The sequence below is a fragment of the Balaenoptera acutorostrata genome, chromosome 16 (assembly GCF_949987535.1).
Source record: "Balaenoptera acutorostrata chromosome 16, mBalAcu1.1, whole genome shotgun sequence".
In the NCBI taxonomy this organism is placed as follows: Eukaryota; Metazoa; Chordata; class Mammalia; order Artiodactyla; family Balaenopteridae; genus Balaenoptera; species Balaenoptera acutorostrata.
This window is the reverse complement of record NC_080079.1, coordinates 71,533,696-71,557,107: the sequence shown is the minus strand read 5'-3', so window position 1 is coordinate 71,557,107 and position 23,412 is coordinate 71,533,696. Positions and strand designations below refer to the sequence as shown.

Here is a 23,412-nt window from a genome sequence, read left to right as displayed (position 1 = left end):
GGAGAGGGTTGGAACTTTCAGTCCCATCCCTGACCTCTGGGGAGGACAGAGGGGCTGGAGATTGAGTCAGTCACCAATGGCCAATGACTTAATCACTCACACCTATGTGATGAAGCCTCCGTAAAACCCAGAAGGATGGGGTTCGTAGAGATTCCAGGGTGGCGAACAGATGGAGATGTGAGGAAAGTGGTACCCACAGAGCATGTAAACTGCACTCTTTCCCTGTACCGTGTCCCATGCATCTCTTCCATCTGGCTGTTCTTGAGTTATATCCTCTACAATAAAGCAGTAATCCAGTAAGTAAACTGTTTTCCTGATTTCTGTGAGCTGCTCTAGCAAATTAATTGAACCCAAGGGAGGGGGTCCCGGGACCTTCCAATTTACAGCTGGTTGGTCAGAAGCACAGGCAACAACCTGGACCTGTGATTGGCGTCTGACGTTGGGGCAGGGGGCAGTCTTGTGGGGCTGAGCCCTTAACCTGTGGGACCCACCACTGTCTCCCGGTAGACAGTGTCAGAACTGAGCTGAATTGTAGGACACCCAGCTGGTGTCAAAGGATTGCTTGATGTGTGGGAAGCTCCCACTCACCTGGGGTCAGAGGTGGAAGAGTGCAGGCATGGAGGAGACAAAGCAGTGGATTTTTCCTGAGAACCTAACAAGAGCTTCCAAACAGACGAGCGTCTGAGCCCACAGTGAATGAGTGTGAGCACGTGAACATTCCTAAAACCTGGCGGGCTCCTATGGGAAGCACGGCAGACATCACCCCTACAAAATGACAGAATGCAAGACCAACAAGGGTTCTCTGCGTGCACGGGGAAAGCCGCGCTACGAAAGTAAACAGAGTGGCTACGGAGGGCAGATTAAGCTGATCTTCTGGGAAAAAGGCTAAAACTACAAAGAAGACTGTCCTGAGGCAAAATACAATATATGAAGGAACATCTGACCCCTGAAAGGAGAACTAGACAAATTTACAATTATAATTAGAGACATCAACACACCTATCAGTAACAGAGCTAGTAGACAAAAGATTGGTGAAGATACAGAAGAGCTAAACAACACCATTAACCAAATCACTCTGACATTTATAGAACGCTACCCAGCAAAAGCAGAACACAAAATTTTCACGTTCACATGGAACATTCATCAAGACAGTTCAGATCCTGGTTATTAAAATAACCTAAAATTTAAAATCATACAAAGTATGTTTCTGACTATAATGGAATTAAACTAGAAATCAGTAAAGATAGGAAAATCTCAAATCAGTCGGAAATTAAACAACTTGCTCATAAATAATCCACCAAAAAGGTGGTCTCAAGAGGAATTAGAAGATATTTTAAATGGAAGAAAAATGAAATTACAATACATTAAAATTTGTGGGCACAGTTAAAGAAAGTAGTACTTTGAAGGAATTTATAGCATTGAGAGCTTATATTAGGAAAGCAGGCCTCAGATCAATAATCTAAGCTTCCATTTTAAGAGACAAAAGTACGCCCACATCTTCCAGAATGAAGGAAAAAGAGCAGAAATCAATAAGATTGATAACAAAAACAAATGAAGCCAAAAGCTGGTTCTTTGAAAAGATGAGTAAAATTGATAAGCCTCTAGCAAGCTTGACAAAAAAGAACAAGCCATACGTTAGCAATATCAGGAATAAAACGTGATTATCTGAATTTGCATTTCACTGACTATTAGTGAGGGTTACCTTCTTTTTCATGTTGATCAATCATCTATTTCTTTGATGAATGGCCTATTTACGTGCTTTGCCAAGCTTAAAATTATTTTGGGAAAACTAGAAAAGCACATTGCCTTCCCACCCAACCCCCAGTGGGTATCTGTTTGTTTAACTAGCTAGGATCTCTGTATTATCTATCTGACCCCAATCTTGTGTCAAACGTGCTGCAAATGCTTTGTCATAGCCCGTTGCTGACTGTATGCTTTCTTTGGTATAGAAAATACTAATTTGCAGAGTCAAACCTCAAACCCTTTCTTTATGGGGTATTTTGAGTCACCTACAGAAAGATTCACCCTTTGGGCATAAAAAAATTCTTATGTTCTTCCAATGCCTTTAAAAAAATCTTACCTTTTGCTTTTAGATCTTTAATCCAACTGGAATTAACTTTTTTGGTGAGTATGAATTAGGGATCCAACCTTTTTTAAAAAAATTCAATTAAATGGGAAGAAAAAGGGCCTAACACCATCCAGTGAAGAGCCCTTACTGATATAAAATGTCACATCATACTTTTTCATAAATTGCCACAGATACAAGGGAAAGTTTCTAGATGCTGCTCTTCTGTGGGTCAACTGGTCTACACCTGAGCTCATAGCATTGTTTTAACTTAATTTTGCAGTGCATTATAGTATTTGGTATGGCAAGTCTCCCTACCCTCCCTTGTTCTTTGCTTTCCTTGGCAATTTTCTTTTTTATATGAACTTTAGAATGAGCTTGTCGATTTCTATTTTAACATTCCATTTGGGAATTTTATTAAACTGCATTGAATTTACTAATTTTGGAGGACTGACATCTTTATCATATTGACTCTTTCTATCCCCAAATAGAGTATGTCTCCATTTAAGTTGGTCTTCTTATATTTATTTCAATAAAGTTTTCATCAAAAAGGTCTTTCACATTTCTTGCTAGATTTTTCCCCCCTTCCATCAAATTTTGTAAATGCTTCTTGCCTCTGCATAGGAAAGGGGCTGAACTGGGAGGAATGCTGTTACCTTTTTTCTAATGAATGAAGGAAGGAGACAGAAATGTGGGTGAAGACAGAAGTTGACGATGCTATCATTAATTATGTATTTTGGAATTACCTCAAAAGAACCAGGGAATTGGAAATGACTCAATTGTTTATCAGCAAGGAAGTGGTTAAAGGAAACATGGCATATTCACACAATGGAACATTATTCAGCCTTCGATAAGAAGGAGAAAGCTCTCAATGTACCCAGATGTGCCAAGAGCTCCAACATGCAGTATAGATGGAAAAAGACAGTGTGTGTAACATGTTGCCTTTTGTTTAAGGAAGGGAGGAGGAATAATACCTGTATCCACATTAAGGAACTCTGGAAGGATACACACACTAGCCAGTGGTTACTGTAGGTGTGGGGTGAGGAGGGAGTGAGGGAGAGGCAAGGAGGCCCCAGGGTGACCATCCATCCTGCTTTGATTTTTGACATGTAAGAATGTATTAGCTATTTTTAAAAATCCTAGAGAAAACAGGAAAAAAAAACCAAAACACCCCAAACTGAATACCCACTCTTTGAAGATATGTCTACCCCTGAAAACTCCAAGCTGTGTGTTAGGTTAAGCTAGGCTGATGGCAGAGCCAGCTAGGGGCCTGTAGGGCCAGCAATTGCAGCCCCCTTCTCCTGAAGCTGGCTGGAAGGGTACTTTGAACCTTACCATATTCAAAACACGGAGATTTTTGGATAGTGAGGTGTAAATCCTGAATTTCCACCAAAAAGACTAACCTTTCCTAGGAATAAAATTTGAACTTGATTGCACCAACAATAGAAGCTTATCGAGTTTTTCAGAAGTACCAGGGCTTGCTTAGGTGGGCCAGGCTGCTGGCTTTTCCATGTGTTCTGATTGGGACACACAGACTCTGCTCCACTTTCCTCCACAGCAGGACTGATTTCCCAGGGATGCCCGCGGTGTGCCCTTCATAACAACAGTGCTCCTGTAGCCTGTGACTGCTGTTTATAGATTAAAGGACACCTTCTTCATGACTGCCACAGTATGTATGACAAAGGTTAAAATTTAATAAAACAAAATATAAACCTTAATTTTTAAAAAACGGCTTTTTCTTACATACAGCATGGATTTAAGTTTGGGCCTCCTGCACTATTAGTGGGAGGGTAAATTGGCACAAGTTCTCTGGAGGGCAGTTTGGCTTTACAGCTCTTAAAAAGGAGCACATCTTTTTTACCATATGATCCAGCAATCCCACTACTGGGCGTATACCCAGAGAAAACCATAATTCAAAAAAACACATGCACCCCAATGTTCATTGCAGCACTCTTTACAATAGCCAGGTCATGGAAGCAACCTAAATGCCCATCGACAGGTGAATGGATAAAGAAGCTGTGGTACATATATACAATGGAATATTACTCAGCCATAAAAAGGAACGAAATTGAGTCATTTGTTGAGACGTGGATGGATCTAGAGACTGTCATACAGGGTGAAGTAAGTCAGAAAGAGAAAAATAAATATCATATATTAACGCATGTACGTGGAACCTAGAAAAATGGTACAGATGAGCCGGTTTGCAGGGCAGAAGTTGAGACACAGTTGTAGAGAACAAACGTATGGACACCAAGGGGGGAAAACCGAGGTGGGGTGGGGATGGTGGTGTGCTGAATTGGGCGATTGGGATTGACATGTATACACTGATGTGTATAAAATTGATGACTAATAAGAACCTGCAGTATAAAAATACAAACAAAACAACTAATACTAAACTTTCATTGGGTTATTTGTATGGAAATATGTTAATATAAATGTTTCAGACATTAAAAAAAAAAAAAAGGAGCACATCTTTGACTTGGGAATTCCGCTCCTAAGCGTTTCCCCACACACCCACGTGGGCCCAGGGAGGTGACCACAGCGCAGCGTCCCGGGCAGACGGGGCACATCCGCACGCTGCCCCCATCGGAGCGCCTATGGTGGTGGGGAATGAGGAAAGGGAAGTGCGGGCGGCCCTGAGCATCTGGAAGACCCAGCCGACGCCCTCAGCTCACGTCTGCACAGGTTCAGGAAGCCTGGTGGCCCACGGGCAGGGGACACCACGCCTGCTGCCTGGGATCTTGCTGTGAGTGTGGCTTCAACCTAAACCCAAAACACTGGCCGTGTTGGCTGTGAGCGGTAGTCTGAACCAGTTAAGAGTGACTGCTTGTGACAGCTAACATCGCCATTAATCCATCTTCTACTGGTTTTATGACCTAGGTGTTGACCAGGGCCCGAGACAGCCAGCCCGTTTCACTTGAGGGCTTCAAGGGAACTGGAGGTTCTTCTGTCTCTGTGCTGCCTTCTGCTCCTTGAGAGGAATCTTGGGGGTCGGGACCAAATGCCTGCTTCCTGCCAAGGGCCCCCGCCACCAGCCCGCCTTGCTGGGGGCCCCGGCCAGCACCACACACCCCTCCCTCATGGATGGTTCCCGACGCTGCCCGCTGTGCTTTCTACGACGTTTTCCGTGGACTCGACGCGTCCCCACGCCCAGCTGAGTGCTCTGCTGTGTGGCGTCAGCCTGTGAGAACGGCCCTGACAGCGGGCGAGACACCATCTCACCGCGACGTCCCCGAGGACAAGCACCAGACCCGGCCTGAAGCCGAGGCCGCTACATCGAGGATCCCAGAACGTAACTACACTGGGCAAAGGTCTGAAGTCACGAGTGAGTGCTTAATGCCAACATTACTCCTGGAAACAAAAAGAGGAAGACAGGAAAGCCAGAGTACAGTAATCGGATAGTTACAGATCAAGTAAAAAAAATCCGAGTACCTAAAGACATTTTTCTTCTATTCTTGCTCAAGGACTCAGTCAAATAAACAGAGAAGAGAAGCAGCACAGGCGAGGGCCAGCCGGGTCAGGGGTTTATTGGCAGACAGCACAGGAGTGTTGCCACAGTAACGGCAGACGTTAGATGCTGCTGGGCGAGGGGCGTCAGGCAGAGACCACCCTCCTGCGGGCGAAGGGCCACAGCCACGGCACAGGCCCCCAGGCACTGCCTCACCTTCACAGAGAAATATCGGACTCACAGGCAACTTCGGTACAGCTTTAGCCACCAAATACAATACGACTGTGACAAGCGTTCGAAAACCAGTTGGCATGCATTTTCAGTCATGCATTTTTAATTGATAATATTTTCAGTGTACTGAAGGCAGGGACAAAAAGGCAAGTTATCAAGCTTGCAGGTTTCTTTTTCTTTTCTTTTTTAAATCAAAGCATGGTTTCACAGTGATGAACTCAACTTATTTCCCACCTCCAACAACTTGGCACTAAAGGTATGTTAAACACGGAAAATACTCTTACCAGTTAAAATAAGAACGCTTTATAGTCCTTGAAATTCCAGTAAACACGTGTGTTTGAAATTTCCATGAATTTTGCAGAAAAAAAGGTGCCAGTCAACAGAAATCCCGGTGCCTTGTCCTACCGTGCGTTGCTGTGGAGACCACAGGGCTGCCCCACCTGGGGCCCGCCGTCCACTTCCTGGGGGTGGCAGCCCTGGCCTCTGCATCTCGGGCCCCTGTTCTCTGAGCCACTGCAAAGGGCTGTTTTGAAAGTTAAATCAGATGTTAAATGTGAGAACACCTTTAAGTTGTAAAAAAGTGCTATGCCCCTTCGAGGCTTTATGATAGACATTTCAAATGACAGTATTAAAGATGAGGAATCTGCTAAACAAAAATTCTCCAGTAATTTCTCAATAAACTATGTTTTTTTTTTTAAAGAAGAAAAGACAAGTGGGCATGAAATCCTATACTTTGATCGGAGACACACTGAACAACCAACGCAGCACTTGGGTACTGGATTTCTCCAAGTGCAGAAGTATATTTCTCACGGCTCAGATAGGGCTAAAGTTTGAAGAATCAGGTAAAAACATGTATAAACAACCTAAATAGAAAACCAAATTTAAAAGCTTCAGGTGAAATCATTTCATCTTAAAATTAGAGTAGGAAAACTATTATTTGCCATTCCTCTCCTACTGCTTTGAAAAGGCGGCAGTTACTGAGTTTTTATAGCTCTGGCTTCTGCTTCAGTGTGAGGACCTGTCAACTGTAACAGAGTGTGTGTAATTAGCGGAATTGAGAGATTTGACACACTTCACCCCAAGCATTTATGGCCCATCCTACAAGTCCTGGACAGCTGAGCAGGTCTAGGCCTGAAAGCAGACGTTTATCGACAAATCTTCTGTTCCATTGCTTCTCACAGCCTCAGGTGACTGGTCAGTGCACACGGACAGCACAGGAGTCTGGACGCCTGCTTGCCCACAGGCTGTACCGTCAGGTACCAAGAGGCCAACTGAGAGTGCACAGACAGCGTTCCCGAGAAGTACTGATCCAAACAACAAAAGCTGCAACCTAAATAGCAAAGCTCTTAACCCTAGAATGTAAAACAAGACAACTGGGTAACTAGGCACTGAAGTCAACAGTCGCAAACAAAGAGGCTGCTCTGAGAGTTACGATTTCAGACACTTTCATTACATGTGTCTTGGAAAGAGAGTTGTGGACTGAAACTTGGACTCCAAATGCCTCCCAAGGTTTGGGAAGTTCTCAGCCATCATTTCTTTAAACAAGCTTCCCGCCCTCCCTCCCTCTCTTCTCCTCCCGGGGCTCCAGTGATGTGTAGACTGTCTCTTAATGGTGTCTTGTAAGTCCTGCAGGCTTTTCATTCTTTTCCCCCTCTTTGCTTCTCTGTTTGAATAATTTCAAATGATATGTCTTCAAGCTCACTGTTTCTTTCTTCTGTTGTTGTTGAAGCTCTGTATTAAATTCTTTGGTTCAGTCGTTGTATTCTTCAGGTCCAAAATGTCTGTTTGGTTCTTTTTTATGTTTTCTATCTCTTTGTTGAACTTCTCATTTTGTTCTTGTATTGTTTTCCTGATTTTGTTAAGTTGTTTTATCTGTGTTCCCTTGCAGCTCCCTGAGCATTTTTGGAACAATTATTTTGAATTCTTTGTTGGCCAACTCATGCGTCCCCATTTCTTTGGGGAGAGTTCCTGGAAGTTTGCCATGTTCTTTTGGTGGTCTCACGATTCCCTGATGCTTTGTGATCCCTGAAGTCTTGCTATTAATAGGTATCTGTGCACTTGAAGCAGCAGCCATCTCTTCCAGACTTTATGGGCTGACTTTGGTATAAGGAAAGACCTTCACCTGCAGGCGGGGGCCTGCTGGAGTGTGCTGTGATCCCAGGCCTAGTGGTGCAGGGTGCCAAGTGCAGGGTCGGGGGTAGTCTGGGCGGGAGGGATATTGTGCCATTGGCTCAGGTCACTGAGGGTCACGGCATCAACTGTGTGGTTCCTGGCAAGCACTGTGCGGGCTCTGCAGTGGCTGCAAGGGCCGGTGGGCTCCTCAGCGGCACCTCCAGGTTCAGCTGCTCGGGCACAGGCCAGGAAGCAGTGATGGCCAGAGTTGGAGGTGTGCACACACCTGGCTGTGGAGACCAGCTGCAGGTGCCCGTGTAGTGGCAGGGGCTGGTCGCAGACTCACACGTAGTGGTGGGGAACAGGGCCAGTCGCAAGGGCTCGGGCCAAGCGTGGGCCCACCGCAGCTGCGGGGGCCCTGGCAGGGGGTGTACTTTCCTAGAGCTGCAGAATCTCCCCGCAGGTGTGTACACAACAGCGGAGGCTGGTGACGGGGATCAGCCTGGGGGCACGCAGGTGCACAGCTGGGAGGGGCTGGCCACGCTGCACACCCGGCAACGGGGGTCACCCGCAGGGCCCTCGGCAGGCATCTTGCACCTATGCAGCTGCAGAGGCCTGGGCAGGCTGCCAGTGCAGATCCCGGGCCCTGGTGGGGCCGGGGAGGATGGGGAGGGGCTCAGGCGGCAGGTGCCCAGGGACGGCAGTACCCACGGGGTGGTAACTACTGAAGGCCGGTGGGCTCCCCTGCGGAGCAGGGCACTAGGAACCGTGGTTGTTCCAGCTGCAAGGCTGACACTTGGCTCTACGTCGCAGCGTTGCTGGTCTCTAGGTGGGGTGAAACTGAACAGGTCCTGCCCCAAAAGCCTGGGGAAGCTGGTAGCTCATACCAGCCCCCTTTTCCCGGGGGAGGAGAACTCTTTCTAGCTGGGGAGTTCCCTCCTGGTGCTGAACAGTGCTGGCCTGGGGGATGGGACGATGCAGACAAAATGAAGCTGTTCTTCCTTCCCTTTGTGTGTGATGATTTTCAGGTTTTTGTTCCACTGAGCAGCTGAAGTTTTTTAAGTGGACTCCCGAGTTCTCCCAGAGCTGCTTTTCTCTGTGGATAGCTAACCGTTGATCTTTGTTGGGAGGCGGGGAGATGGAGGCCGGGGTCTCGGTGGTATCATTTGAAAGTGAGCTCTAGGAGTTCTGAAACTCCCTCCCACAAAGGAAGGGACTGAGTAGGATCATATAACCACCTTTCGGGAGATTTTGCAAAACAGGCATCTTGCAGTGGATAGGCTCGATATCCAGGTACTTTAGAAGGACCTGGGGACACAGCTGACTCTGATCATTTGTCCTCTCCACAAGCACTGGAGTCCCTTCTATTTGCCAGGCCCTAGGCACACAGGAGGCAGCCCTTTCCTAGGGAAGTCTCAGCCCAGTAGAGAAGACAAAGAAAGACAATCTACGGATCAGCGTGACCAATACCAAAAGCAAGGTCAGGACAGCGCAGGACTGGAGCAGCGTGTCTGCATGTGTCAGGAGTGGGAGAGGGTTACTGAAGGCTCCCAGCTGCACCCGTCAGGACAAGGGGGCTGCAGCCTGACAGACCTGGACCGCCTGCAGGGTGCGTTACAGGTGAGGGCAACGAAACAGTCCATGCAAAGGCAGAGAGGCGATGAGAAAGCAAGGGGCATTCAGAGAAACACAAGCGTGTCCTGTAAAAGCACCATTTTCCCCAGGAAATAGGCACAGCATGAGGGCATGTGACAGATGTTTATGGCCACAGAAACCAACATGGTGACTTTTCTGGAAAGGAGAATGGTGTGGTGGACTTACCCCAAATTAATCACATCACAAATTTTCCTAGTCAATGTAAAATGATTTGATGGCTCCCCACCCAACATACAGAACTTAGCACTCTACTCTCATAGAGAGTTAGTTGGCCCTTAAATATTTAGTGAACATAATTATTTCTATGGCATTTTGGAACGTGACATACTCAGACATTTAGTGTTTGTTTTCTTAAAATGCTAGTTTTTCTTTAAAATGAAATTTACACATGACATCAAGAAGTTAAGAGAAAGGAGCTGTCAGAGCACAGGCTTATTATCTATTTTTCATCCAGTTCCCACAGGTGAAGGACAACATCCTCTAGGATGAAGGAGCATACTGACATTATTGCAAGCTCGACCCACTTCATACTTGGTTAGCGTTAACTTCCGGAGATGCATGGGTCAAGTTCAATACATCCTTCATGTAGACACGCTGAGATGATTAAATTAGGTGCGCCTCACATTACTACAGTGGCAAGGGTGATACTGAGACGGTCTAACCACCAGTTCGGCGAGGGGTCCCACCACTCTGAAGCTGTGCTGGCTGTGGGTGGCAGGCTGGCTGCCCCGTGTCCCTGCTGAAGGTACAACTGTCCCCTGGGCTCAGGGACAGAACTTCCAGTACAATTAGCCACACATTGGGAAATGACCTCCCGTGATACTGGATTAAAGATGTGCGTCTTGCTTCTTCAATACATGCCAGAAAGACAACTTTATATAATTGCAAGAAAAAAACCATAGCCATTCTTGGCTTGTAACAGTATGTTTTATGAAGTTCCCAATGGTATGTTGATTATATAAAATTAAAAAAATATATTCTTGTCAGAGATGCATACTGAACTATTTTTGGGTGAAATGACAGACGTTTTGGGTGTTTCCAAATATTACAGCATAAAAAAAGTGAGGCAAGGGTACAATAGATAAGACAAGATTGGCATAATGTGGACAATTGTGGAAGCTAGCTGATATAGTGGTTCTATGTGCTATTTTCTCCACACTTGTGTATGTTCAAAAACTCCCATAAGTCAGTTGCTAACCTTAGAGGGTGATGGCCGACAAATGACTCCTCTTCCTGAAGCTGGCAAGTTGAGTGTTCTCAGATAAATCCCTCTACAATTCTAAAAGCAACTCCTTAAAGAAGTAAATACAATCAGGAAGCAACCAAGCAACAACTGGGATAAACTCAGATTGTTTGTAGGTGCATAGATAGACTGATTAGTAAAGAGAAATCACTTTACAACTAGCACAAAAAATTATTTTAAACTTTACAGGTGTTTTAAAGTCCCTCTAATTTTCCCCTCCAAAAAAAGCAAAAAAAAAAAAAAAATAGGACAAATTTGACTGAAAATAAAGAACCATCTACTGTGTCATGGTATGAATTATAAATCATTTAAATTACTAATTTTAGCATTTTCTTCACTCTGAATAATACTGATCTGCTAGGAATCAATGTTCTTAAAGATTTCAAAAACTCTTACATAAGTCACAAGTAATATGTTTTCAAAAAACCATTATAGTATCCCAAATTGTGATGTTTTCATTTTCACTGAAATGCTGGACTGTGAAAGAATAAATTATAATCTCAAGTCCAGATGGAGTGTAGAATCTTTTTCTAGGAAGACTGAGAAAATGCTTTTCTAGATATGTAAATTAAGAGCATCCTGAAAACTTAATAAGTTGTGGGAAATACATACATAACATTTGTTACTAGATATATTTGGTCTTTATCTCTGCTTCCCAACACAAAGCTCCTAAAACCCTTAGAATTTCCTGAGTTTTAGGGGTCCCTTGTGAGCAGAGTTCATGCTAATGAATTGACTTCAGGTGTGTCCCCTAGAGAGCCTCAGTGTGGGGCTGGTCACCAGAAAGATCGAAGGAACTTTTAGCTCCACCCACTGGCCTCAGGGAAGGGGGGTGCTGGAGAGCAAGCTCTAGAAAAATTCTTGAACAGCAAGATTTGAGGAGCTTCTGAGCTTCCGGGTTGGTGAACAGGAAGACATCCATGTGCCGCGAGGGTGGTGCACCGCAAACTCCACGGGGACAGACGCTCCTGTGCTCGGTACCCTTCCAGACCTGGCCCTATGTATCTCCTCGTCTGCTGTTCACTTGTATCCTTTAATATCCTTTGCAAAAACCCAGTAATCTCGTAAGGAAACTGTTTCTCTCAGTCCTGTGAGCTGCTCTGGAAGTTAACCAAACCCAAGGAGGGGGTCGTGGGAACCTCAGACTTAGTGCTGACTTAACCTCAGCACTTAACCTGTGCTGGTAGGTCAGAAGCACAGGTAACAACCTGGACCTGTGACTGGCATCTGCAGTGTGTGTCTGGGCGCGGGTGGTGATGGTGGTGGTGATGCCGGCTCAGCCCTTAACCTGTGGGATCTGATGCCATGTCCGGGTAGACAGGGTCAGAACAGAACCCATCTGGTGTGTGAAGAACCAGAGGACTGGTTGGTGGCGTTGGAAAACACTCCATGGACCAAATACCACATTTTCTCCCCTCTTCATTTTTCCTAAAGGCCTTTATTAAGAACCACCATGGTTTGGTTCTCCAGCAACTTTTATTGGTCAAGGGATGTGGAATTATACGCAGTACCTGGGGTTTCATTAACAGGCTCACTAATAAATCAACTTAACATTTATCTTATTTAAAAAAATTTTTGCTTTCGAATAAACTGATGTGGTCAAACAGACATGCTCCTACCCCATGCAAAAAGCTGTTCAAAAACGAGCAGCTTGCAAACCCACTGTAAATGAGATACTGAATGAAACATTCTTCTAGCGAGGTCCAAGAAGCAGTTCAGTCTGAGAATTTGCTTCATATTCTGACTTTTCAAAATCAAATATTCAAGACATAAAAGAAGCAAAATTAAAGTACCGAAAACAGCTATATCCTGATATTTTTATCCAAGTCAATTCCCAGAGTTTGTAGTGCTGCTGTGCTCTGTTGGTTAAAACAAAACAACAAAAGCAGTAGGCAGCTTCCAACTTAAAGGTAATGAAATTTACCAGTTTGCAGCTAAAAGTCACAGTGGAAGAACACATATAAGGTGAAGAATGCTTTTAAACCTTTCAGCTTTAAATAGTGCTGTATTTTAACTTTAAAGAAAAGTTCTATTATATATTTTTTGCATAAACATTTTAAAATAGTAGAACAAGTCTTTGTAATACAATATATATTAGACTTCAATATAACTCATGTGAATTAAAAACATGTTAACTCGGTAACTGTCATAAGGCAAAAGCTGTACAGAAACTTCTTAGTGGTGTCCCTTTAAAATTAACTTGATTTAGAGGGTTGCCTTAAAATGAACACAAAACAATAAAAGACTAAAAAGGAGGCAGCGATGCTCTAATACTGAATCCCAGAAAAAGCAAACGATGTGTTTTCTAACAGGAAGACAGGTGGTTCAGCAAACTGGGACCAGGTGAGCAGCCCCTGGTACGTGGTTCATCTGTTGCGCTGAGCAGATGCTGAGAGTAGGTCGGTTGCCTAGGAAGTTTGGTTCAAGGCACCAGCATCTTCAGCACTGATCCCAGCGCCTGAGACAGAGCAGGTGCTCAGCTCTACTTCCTGAACTGATCTGATGAAGATGCTTTAGAGTCAACAGGGTGCCGGACAGTGTCAAGTTCATGGAAAAACTCCATTTTTCATTTTATTTTGGTATGTGAGTAACTACCGATCTAGTATTTCGAGTGTGGCTCACATAACACCTTGTGGACTGTGGCAAATGGAATGAACTAAGCACTGCATCAGCGATCGATGCCAGAGTCTCTGAATATCAGGTCATAAACATAACCAACTGTGCAATATAACCGACACAGTGATCAAAGCACACCTCACAATGAACAGATTTTAGTTCAGACGATTAAAAAAAAAATAAAGTATTAGACTGCATTTAGTGCAACGCTCTATCAATCATACAATACATCAGATACCATGCTGTGGAGACGTACTGGACTAGCATATATACAGTACACAGCCAGGATTCAAACCAGGGTCAAAGGGCGAAACGGAACAGAACATTTTTACATACATGTGTACATTTAATGGTCTTGTCCACTGAATTGGATTTATTATACGTTTGCTGTGCCACATCTACGAGCTTGCATAACAACCCAAGTTATTTTTTTTGCACAAAGATCTACTTCCATATAAAGTAGAAAAAGATGGTGGTTAAAAAAAAAAAAACTTCTTCAAGCTCCAACAATTGTGTCCCAAATACCACTGTATGAACACCTAAAAAATATTAAGAACAATTTAGAAATATGCATAACTAAAAATGTACAAACAAACATCGATTCAAGTCACAAAGGGAACTAGTGAATGAATACTTCCAATTTGTATTTAAACTTACCTAGGCATATTAGATAATGTGGACTATACAGAAAAAAGAGGAAGCTTTAGAAAGTTAAAATCTCTACTTGCAAATTTTATAAATGAGCCTTAGCTACAGGCACATTCATTTAGACTTCAATGAACCCAGGAAAAGACTCGTCACTGACATAAAGGGAGAAGAACCTCTCAATCACTCCCATCAACTTTCCTTTCTCAGCAAGAGTATAAGGATTTCCCACAAACTCTTTCAAGCAGAGTATCTAAGTTTTGTTTTAATTGGTAAGACTGGGTTTAATCTAGCATTTTGCTATTTGTTTTATATTTTCCCCATCTGCTCTTTACTTCCTTTTTTCCTCTTTTCCTGCCTTCTTTTGTATTTAGATTAATTATGTATTTATTCCATTTTAATTCCCATGTTGGCTTATTAGCCAAAACTCTTCATTGTGTTGTTTCAGTGGTTGCTTTAGGATTTTTTTCTTAAGATTTTATTTTTTTAGAGCAGTTTTAGGTTCGAAGCAAAACTGAGGCAGGAAAAGTATGTAGAGTTCCCAAAGACCCCCTGCCTTCACATATACACAGCCTCCCCCGTTACCAACGTCCCCACCAGATGGTACATTTGTGACAGCTGATGAGCCTACACTGACAATTCGTAACCACCCCAAATCCATAGTTAAATTACAGTTCACTCTTGGTGTTCTATGTTCTAGGGGTTTGGACAAATAAATGACGGCACGTATCCAGCACATGGTATTATACAGAGTATTTTCGCTCTCCTAAAAATCCTCTGTGCTCTGCCTATTCATCCCTCCCATCCCCAGCCCCTGATCTTTTTCCTGTCTCCGTAGTCTTGCCTTTTCCAGGATGTCACATAGTTGGAATCATGCAGTATGTAGCCTTTTCAGATTGGCTTCTTTGCTTTTTTTTGGCCGCACCGCATGGCATGTGGGATCTTAGTTCCCTGACCAAGGACTGAACCCGTGCCCCCTGCAGTGGAAGCGCGGAGTCTTAACCACTGCACCGCCAGGGAAATCCCCAGATTGGCTTCTTTCACTTAGTTATATGCCTTGAAGGCTTGACAGCTCATTTCTTTTTAGTGCTGAATAATATTCCATTGTCTGGATGGACCGCAGTTCACCCATTTGCCTTCCGAAGGACATCCTGTTTGCTTGCAAGCTTTGGCAATTATGAATAATGCTGCTATAAACATCCATGTGCAGGGTTTTGTGTGGACATAAGTTTTCAACTCCTTTGGGTTAATAGCAAGGAGTGAGACTGCTGGATCATACAGTAAGAGTATGTTAAGTTTCATCTATCTATCTATCTAATGGTTTTACCTGTGTTATACGATTGACCGTTTAAACATTGATTATAAACATGTCTTGCTAATTTATTTATTTATTTTTAAGCATTACTCATTTTTTAAATTTAATTTTTATTTTTGGCTGTGCTGGGTCTTTGTTGCAGTACGTGGGCTTCTCATTGCGGTGGCTTCTCTTGTTGCGGAGCATGGGCTCTAGGAGAACGGGCTTCAGTAGTTGTAGCATTCGGGCTCAGTAGTTGTGGCACATGGGCTCTAGGCGTGCGGGCTTCAGTAGCTGCAGCACGTGGGCTCAGTAGCTGTGGCTCACGGGCTCTAGAGCACAAGCTCAGTAGTTGTGGCACATGGGCTTAGTTGCTCCACGGCATGTGGGATCTTCCTAGACCAGGGATCGAACCCGTGTCACCTGCATTGGCAGGTGGATTCTTAAGCACTGCACCACCAGGGAAGTCCTAAGGTTAGTTTTATAAGAAAATGCCAAGCTGTCTTCCAAAGTGGCTGCACCATTTTGCATTCCCACCAGCAATGAATGAGAATTCCTATTGTTCTACGTCCTCACCAGCATTTGGTGTTGTCAGTGTCTCGGATTGTGGCCATTCTAATAGGCTTGTAGTGATATCTCATTGTTTTACTTTGCTTTTTCCTTGATGGCATATGATATGGAGTATGTTTTCGTATACTTATTGCCATCTGGATATCTTCTTTGGTGAGGTGTCTGTTAAGGTCTTTGGCCCATTTTTAAATTGGGTTGTTTGTTTTCTTACTGTTGTGTTTTAAGAGGTCTTTGTGTATTTAGGATAACAGTCCTTTATCAGGTATGTGTTTCACAAATATTTTCTCCTGGTCTATAGCTTGTCTACTAATTCTCTTGACATTGTCTTTTGCAGAGCAGAAGTTTTTATTTTTCATGAAGTCCAGCTTACCAATTATTTCTTTCATGGATTGTGTCTTTAGCACTGTGTCTAAAAAGTCATCACCATACCCTAGGTCATCTACATTTTCTTTTATCTTCTAGAAGTTTTATAGTTTTGTATTTTACATTTAGGTCTATGATCCATTTTGAGTTAATTTTTGTGAAGGGTACAAGGTCTGGTATGTAGATTCATGTTTTTGCATGGATGTCCAGTTGTTCTAGCACCATTTGTTGAAAAGACTATTTTTGCTCCATTGTATTGCCTTTGCTCCTTTATCAAACATCAGTATGTGGGTGTATTTCTGGGCTCTCTATTTTGTCCCATTGATCTACTTGTCTGTTATTTCACCAATACCATACTGTCTTGACTACTGTGGCTCTATAGTGTTTTGAAGTTGGGTAGTAACAGTCCTTCAGCTTTGTTCTTCTCCCTCAATACTGTGTTGGCTATTATGGGTCTTTTGTCTCTTCTCCACATAAACTTCAGAATCAGTTTGGTTTTCCTCATATAGATGTTGTTAGGGTTCTACCTAACTATTTCCTTTTTGGGGGGATGCTAATGTAAATGGTGTTGTGTTTTTCATTTCGAATTGCACTTGTTCATTGCTGGCATAGAGAAAAGTGATGGACTTTTGTATATTAACTTTGTATCTTGCAACTGTGCTATATAATCATTTATATAGAGTTTGTGGATTTTTTGGATTTTCTACACAGATTATCATCAGCCAACAAAGTTAGTTAATTTCTTCCTTCCCAGTCTGTATACCTTTTATTTCCTTTTCTTATTGCATTAGCTAGGACTTCCAGTATGATGGTGACAGGGGACCTCCTTGCCTTGATATTAATAGGAAAGCTTCAACTTTCTCACCATTAAGCAGGATGTTAGCAGTAGGTTTTGGGTAGATTTTCTTTATTAAGTTGAGGAGATTCCCCTCTATCCCTACTTTACTGAGAGCTTTTATTGTGAATGGATATTGGATTTTGTCAAATGATTTTTCTGCATCTCTTGATGAAATCCTGTGATTTTTGTTCCCTGTTGATGTGACGATTACATTAATTGATTTTGGAATGTTGAACCAGCCTTGCATACCTGGGATAAATCCCACTTGGAAGGATGTAATTCTTTTTATACATTGTTGGATTCAATCTAACATTTTGTTGAGAATTTTTGCATCTATGTTCACAGGAGATACTAGTGTGTAGTTTTCTTTTCTTGTAATGTCTTTGTCTGGTTTTGGAATTAGGGTAATGCTGGCCTCATAGAATGAGTTAGGAAGTGTTCTGTCTGCTTTTGTTCTGTGAAAGAGACTGAAGAGAATTGGTATAGTTTCTTCCTTAAATGTTTGGTGGAATTCACCAGTGAACCCGTGTGGGCCTGGTGCTTTCTGTTTTGGAAGATTATTAATTATCGGTTCAATTTCTTTAATAGATATAGGCCTATTCAGATTGTGTATTTGTTCTTGTATAAGTTTTGGCAAATTGTGTCTTTGATAGAATTGGTTTACTTCGTGTAGGTTATCAAATTTGTGGGCATAGAGTTGTTCACAGCATTCCTTTATTATCCTTTTAATGTCCATAGAATCTGCAGTGATGTCCCCTCTTTCATTTCTGATATTAGTAATTTATTTATATATATATATATATATATATATATATATATATATATTTTTTTTTTTTTTTCCTTAGCCTGGCTAGAGTCACTGATTTTACTGGTCTTTTTCAAGGAACCAGCTTTGGTTTCGTTGATTTTTCTCTATTGATTTCCTGCTCTAATTTTTATTATTTCTTTTCTTCTGCCTACTCTGGCTTTAATTTGCTCTTCTTTTTCTGGTTTTCTATGGTGGACACTTATATGATGGTATTTAGACCTTTCTTCTTTTCTAATACATGCATTCAATGCTATAAATTTCACTCCAAGTACTGTTTGTGTTGAATCTTCCCAAATTTTGATAAGTTGTGTTTTTTCATTTAGTTCAAAATATTCTTAAATTTCTCTTGAGATTTCTTCTTTCGCTCATGTGTTATTCGGAAGTGTGCTGTTTAATCCCCACGTGTTTTGGATTTTCCAGTTATCTTTCTGTTACTGATTTCTAGTTTAATTCCACTGTGGTCTGAGAGCAGACACTGGATGATTTCTATTCTTTTAAATGTGATCAGGTGTGTGTTATGGCCCGAGCCTCCACCTCTGAGCCTGCGTGGGGCTCTGGGTAGCAAACAGGGGGTGAGGCCGAGGGCGGCGGGGCCGCCACGACGCGGGCACCTACCTGTGCACCCGCGCTGCTTCAGCAGCCACACTCCTGCGCGCTCGGGGCCTGTGCGCGGCGTGGAGACCGCAGCTGTCTCAAGGCAGCATCTCCATACTGAATGCCTGAGCCCATTCTTTCTGGGTCCAGCTCACCTGAGGACCAAGCAAGTCTTTAGAAAAAGTTTTCATGCTTCTGTGATCCCCACAATATATTAAGTGAAAAAAGCAAAGTGCAGAACACTGTGCATATACAACACAATTTTGAATAAAGAGGAAAAAATACACACGTTTGCTTGTATGGGCATAAAAACCTCTTTGGACGGATACATAAAGAACTGGTAATAATGGTTGACTTCAAGAAAGAGCTCTAGATAGCTAGGGGACAGGAGATGGGGTAACAGAGGGTGACTCACTGTATCCTCTTCTGCACTTTCTGAATTTGGAATTATGTGAATATATTATGTATACAAAGATTTAATTTAAAATTAAACCACAAAGATACCATTTTTCACTTATGAGACTGGTAAAAACCCACGTATAATACACCCTGTGGGTGTGGCTTTAGTGAAATAAACACCTTCATTCACTATAGTGGGATGATAAACTGCTACCGATGGAGGAATTTGACAGCCTCTACCTAAATTCCAAATGCTTGTGTTCTTTGACGCAGCAAATCCACTTCTGGGAATTTATCCTATACATACACTCACACACATGTGAAATGATATACAAAAGGTTATTTACTGCAACATTTTTTGTTACAGCTAAATACTGGCAACAACTCAAATGTCCAAAGTAGACTGGTTAAATAAATTATGGCAATACACAAAATTGAACACTACACACACACACACACACACACACTATGTGTGTATATGTACATTAGCATATATATGTATATGGAAGTCTCTAAATACTGATTTGTCATCACTGGTAGGTATAGTAAGTGCAGAGTTCATAGTACGCTAACTTTTGTGTAAAAAGGAGGGGAGAAAATAATGGTTTTTGAACCATACGAATGTACTGCCTCTTTAGAAAACTAAAATTAAAAAGTACTGCTGAAATGCATAAACAACAAGGTCCTACTGTATAGCACAGGGAACTATATTCAATATCCTGTGACAAACCATAATGGAAAAGAATATGAAAAAAAAAATATATATGTATAACTGAATCACTTTGCTGTACAGCAGAAATTAACACAACATTGTAAATCAACTATACTTCAATAAAATCTAAAAAAAAAAAAGTACTGCTGAAGAATTCTAACATATCCTTATAGTTTTTCATCTGATGTTAACTATGATTTGGATGATCTCAGAAGAAAAAGATCCTGAAAGCTTTATATGAATTAACTCACACACACTGTATTCATGGGTGGATACCAAAGGGGGAAGGTAATCTAAATAAAAGCTCATGTTGAGCTTGCTAATACTCAACATCACACCAATTTTAATGATAACTATTTATGCTCTCGTCTTTAAAAATAACAGTTCTGTACCAGGTTGAGTAACTTTTCGTCTTTAAAAATAACAGTTCTGTACCAGGTTGAGTAACTTTTCGTTGCTGTTTTCAGATCAAACTACCACAGAAGGGTGAAGTGGCCCTCTTCCTGCTGAGACCAGCCCTCGGTCTGGGACCCTGACGCTCTCCCACTACCTCACCCGCCCCTACCTTCTCCGTCCGCTACCCTCCCGCCTTCTCCCCTTTACCTTCCTCTCTCTTCTCTCGCATCATTTACACGTGCTAAGACTTCTTCTGTTGCTGAAACCTCTCATTAAATTAACCCTCCTCCCGGGAGGCGCCCAGGCTCTGCTTCCTCACCTCCTCTTTGGGCTCAGCTGCTGTCTTCTCCCTTTGTCATTCTGCTGGTAAAGATGACCAGTGATTTCCTACTGCCCCGCCCCACGGGATACTTTTCAGCTCAAGTCTTAGCTTATGAGACTTTCCTCTGATGCATTTGATAATGAACAACCCTTTGGCTGAACCTCGGCTAAAGTGACATCCACGTTCCCGGGTCTCTTCATATACCTCTGCCTTTTCCCCTCCTTCTCTTGCTCATCCTCTGGTCTCCAGGGCTTCGCCCTGGGCCACTGCTCTGCCCACTCTCCACTGATCGCTGAATGATCTCGTTCCTTCCAGAGCTGCCACTACTCCTACAGATTGATGGCTCCCAAGCAGACACTGCCAGCCAGGAATTCTCCCCACAGCCTCCTGGATGCCTCCTCGTGTTTGTTCCAGTGACGCTGCCCAGGGAACCCTCCACAACAGAACCATCTTGCTTCCCTTGAGCCGGCTTACCCTCTGGCTCTGCCATGACCCTCTGGGTCACCGAGTTAGTTACCCGCGGCTGCCCCTCCCTTCCTGACCCCGCCTCTTCAGCCCCCTCCCCACAGTCAACGGCCCTGCCCTGCTATTTAGCATCTGAGTCACCACACCACTGCCAAAACGTTTCTTGGATTCATCTATGTCTCTTCATCATCTCCGCTTCCACATCCTCGATAAAGCTTTAATCAGGCATCTTTTTTCGGATTACTCAAACATGCCTTAGTTGCTATCCTGGCCATCGGCCCTGGGCTCCCTTCAGTATGTCCCTGATGTGACCACCCACACACACAGGATTTGCCTCCAGCCGCAATCTGACCACATCATTCACTGCCCCCGCCCCTGAATGGCCACTCACCCCTACCGCAGTGGTCCTCAATCTTGGACGAACATTAATCATATGAGAATTAATACGAGAATTAATCACACGAGAGAGCTTTTTAAAACCTGATGCTGAGGGCTTAATTCAGCATCTCTAGAGGTGGGTCTTGGAATTCAAACTTTTACGCATCCCAGGAGACTCTAGCATACAGGCAGGGTGGAGACTCGGTCACCACAGGGTAACATTCTAGATCCCGGATCACGATTCCTGGTCTGGCTTCTGCCTCTCCTCAGCCTTCCCTCCTGCCATTCCCCGCTGTGGTCCTTCTGTTCTAGTAACTTCAACTTCTCCCCCAGTCTCCACTCGTGCTGTCCCTGCTGGCCTCCCCTCCTCCCCACTCCCCTGCCCGCCTCCTCCTCCTCACACTTGACAGCCTGAGCTCAGTCGCCACCTCCTCCTGGAAGCCCTTCCTGATATCACCTCCTAAACAGGTAGGTTCTCCTTCTTCGTGTGCCCCAAGATCCTGTGCGCTTCTCAGTTACTGTATCGACCACACCGTATTATAATTATCTTTTGACTGCTTCCCATGAAAGACAGTTTCTTGAGGGCAAGGGTTGTGATTAATTTATTTCTGTATCCCAGCACCTGACAAAGAATAGGCATTCAGATATTTGAATGAATCAATTAAAAACTGAATGTCCACATATAATTTTGGTGATATTTAAATAAAAAGTAACTCTAATAAATGACAACTACATATTAGTTTGTCAGCTGCCTAAATTAGGGGTATTGTAAATTTATTTTTACTGAAGCAACAAACACAGCAATGATGAGACAGGTTACTACTGAGGCACGCTCAGTGAGCTTTGGAAGAAAATGCTCCCCAATGCCTGATCTAAACCAGCGGCACCCCGCGAGGTGCCCATAAATCACGTCAAGCCACACGGTTGGTGCCTCTCCACCACACACGACCGCTGGCCCAGCAGAGTCCGAGGTGCTGACGGAGCGCGGACAAAGGTCCGTTCTTCCTGAAGTGATGGCTCCAACAAAGGCTGTGGTTCTAAAAGGAGACACGCCCTGACACCCTGACTCTGTCCCTTCCATCACTGGGGCCAAGGAGGCCGCTGTGAAGGAGGCGTGGGCTCCCACCTCAGCCGCGGACAAGACCTTCAAGCCTGTGAGTGGCGACTGCAGGTCGGCAGGGGGAGAGAGGCCACTCTGACCAAATCACTCCTGGAAGTACTGAAAAGTGACACTATTGAGCTGGAGAGGAAACTATGCTAAAGGAAAGTTTATTAATGGAAAGCCTTTTACCTGATTCAATTTTGTTAAGTATTTTTCTCGCACACTGTACAAAGGCCTCTTCCACGTTCTCCCCGGTTAGTGCGCTCGTTTCCAGAAACATCAGCTCTAAAATCGACATCAAACAAAACACGAAGCCATATTTAGAAGACAATCACAATTATTCGATTCATAACTGCCAGCTTAGTACACTCTTAGAATAGCAGGCGAAATAGAATTTAGTACTTAAAACCAGGTATTTCTGCAAATATGAAATCAATAAATGTCAAGATATTTTTTTAAATATTAGAAGAAATCTAACTTTTTATGAAAAGTAACTAGTATTTTGTGCTAGCACTTAAATGTGTTGAAGAAACTAAGCAAGCAGGACACTGGTAAGGAAGCAGGCTGGCTGAAGGCACCCGGCTGTTGATATAAGACAAAGTAGCAATTGCCTTTCCAATAGTCTTCACGTCACCACAAATACAACCTACAAGTGCTGACGTTTGGTGTGCCGCCCTGACAATGAGGGGATCTTACACGAATGAGGCCTCTTCTTCACCAGCTGGTGACTCATGCAGGAGAAGGCTGCTCTCCTTGCTTTTGTGAGCAAACCACAACCTCTCCAGACCCTTGTTTCCTTCCTTGTAAAGATGAGTTTTACTTAAATGACAGATAAATTCCTTTTGAGCTTTAACATTCTAAGCGTGCATATTTCTAAACAGCTTCTTTACAAACTCGTGAAGGTGTATGTTTTTATCGCATGTTTATTTCCTTAGCAGAAAACCTGTTCGTTTGTGAGAGTGTAAGTTGGTAGTCCTGGAGTCCAACTGAAAGTTGATATTAGGATATTTTAGTTATTGATTGCTTCTAAAAATTAAAGTTATTTTAAAATGTCTGAATGCTTCTCATTCAGCTGTCTATAAGCAACCGTTAATTTTATGTGTCATCCTTATGTATTCTATATGGAAATTCAGAGAAGTTTCAAAGGCATCTTTA

The 23,412-nt window shown here is 43.2% G+C and overlaps 1 protein-coding gene across 4 annotated transcripts in view; it reads right to left on the bottom strand.

Annotated features, from left to right (window-relative positions):
- Positions 1-12,212: 12,212 nt before the first annotated feature.
- Positions 12,213-23,412, bottom strand: part of RAB4A (RAB4A, member RAS oncogene family) — a 51,746-nt gene continuing 40,546 nt past the window's right edge. For all 4 annotated transcript variants that reach the window (XM_057531337.1, XM_057531339.1, XM_057531338.1 and 1 more), the window contains 3 exons: positions 22,447-22,542; positions 18,505-18,638; positions 12,213-13,910 (listed from right to left, as the gene is read on the bottom strand). In XM_057531337.1, coding sequence (XP_057387320.1) covers positions 18,523-18,638; positions 22,447-22,542 — 212 coding nt within the window. In that variant the 3' untranslated portion in view covers positions 12,213-13,910; positions 18,505-18,522. The remainder of the gene's footprint in view (positions 13,911-18,504; positions 18,639-22,446; positions 22,543-23,412) is intronic.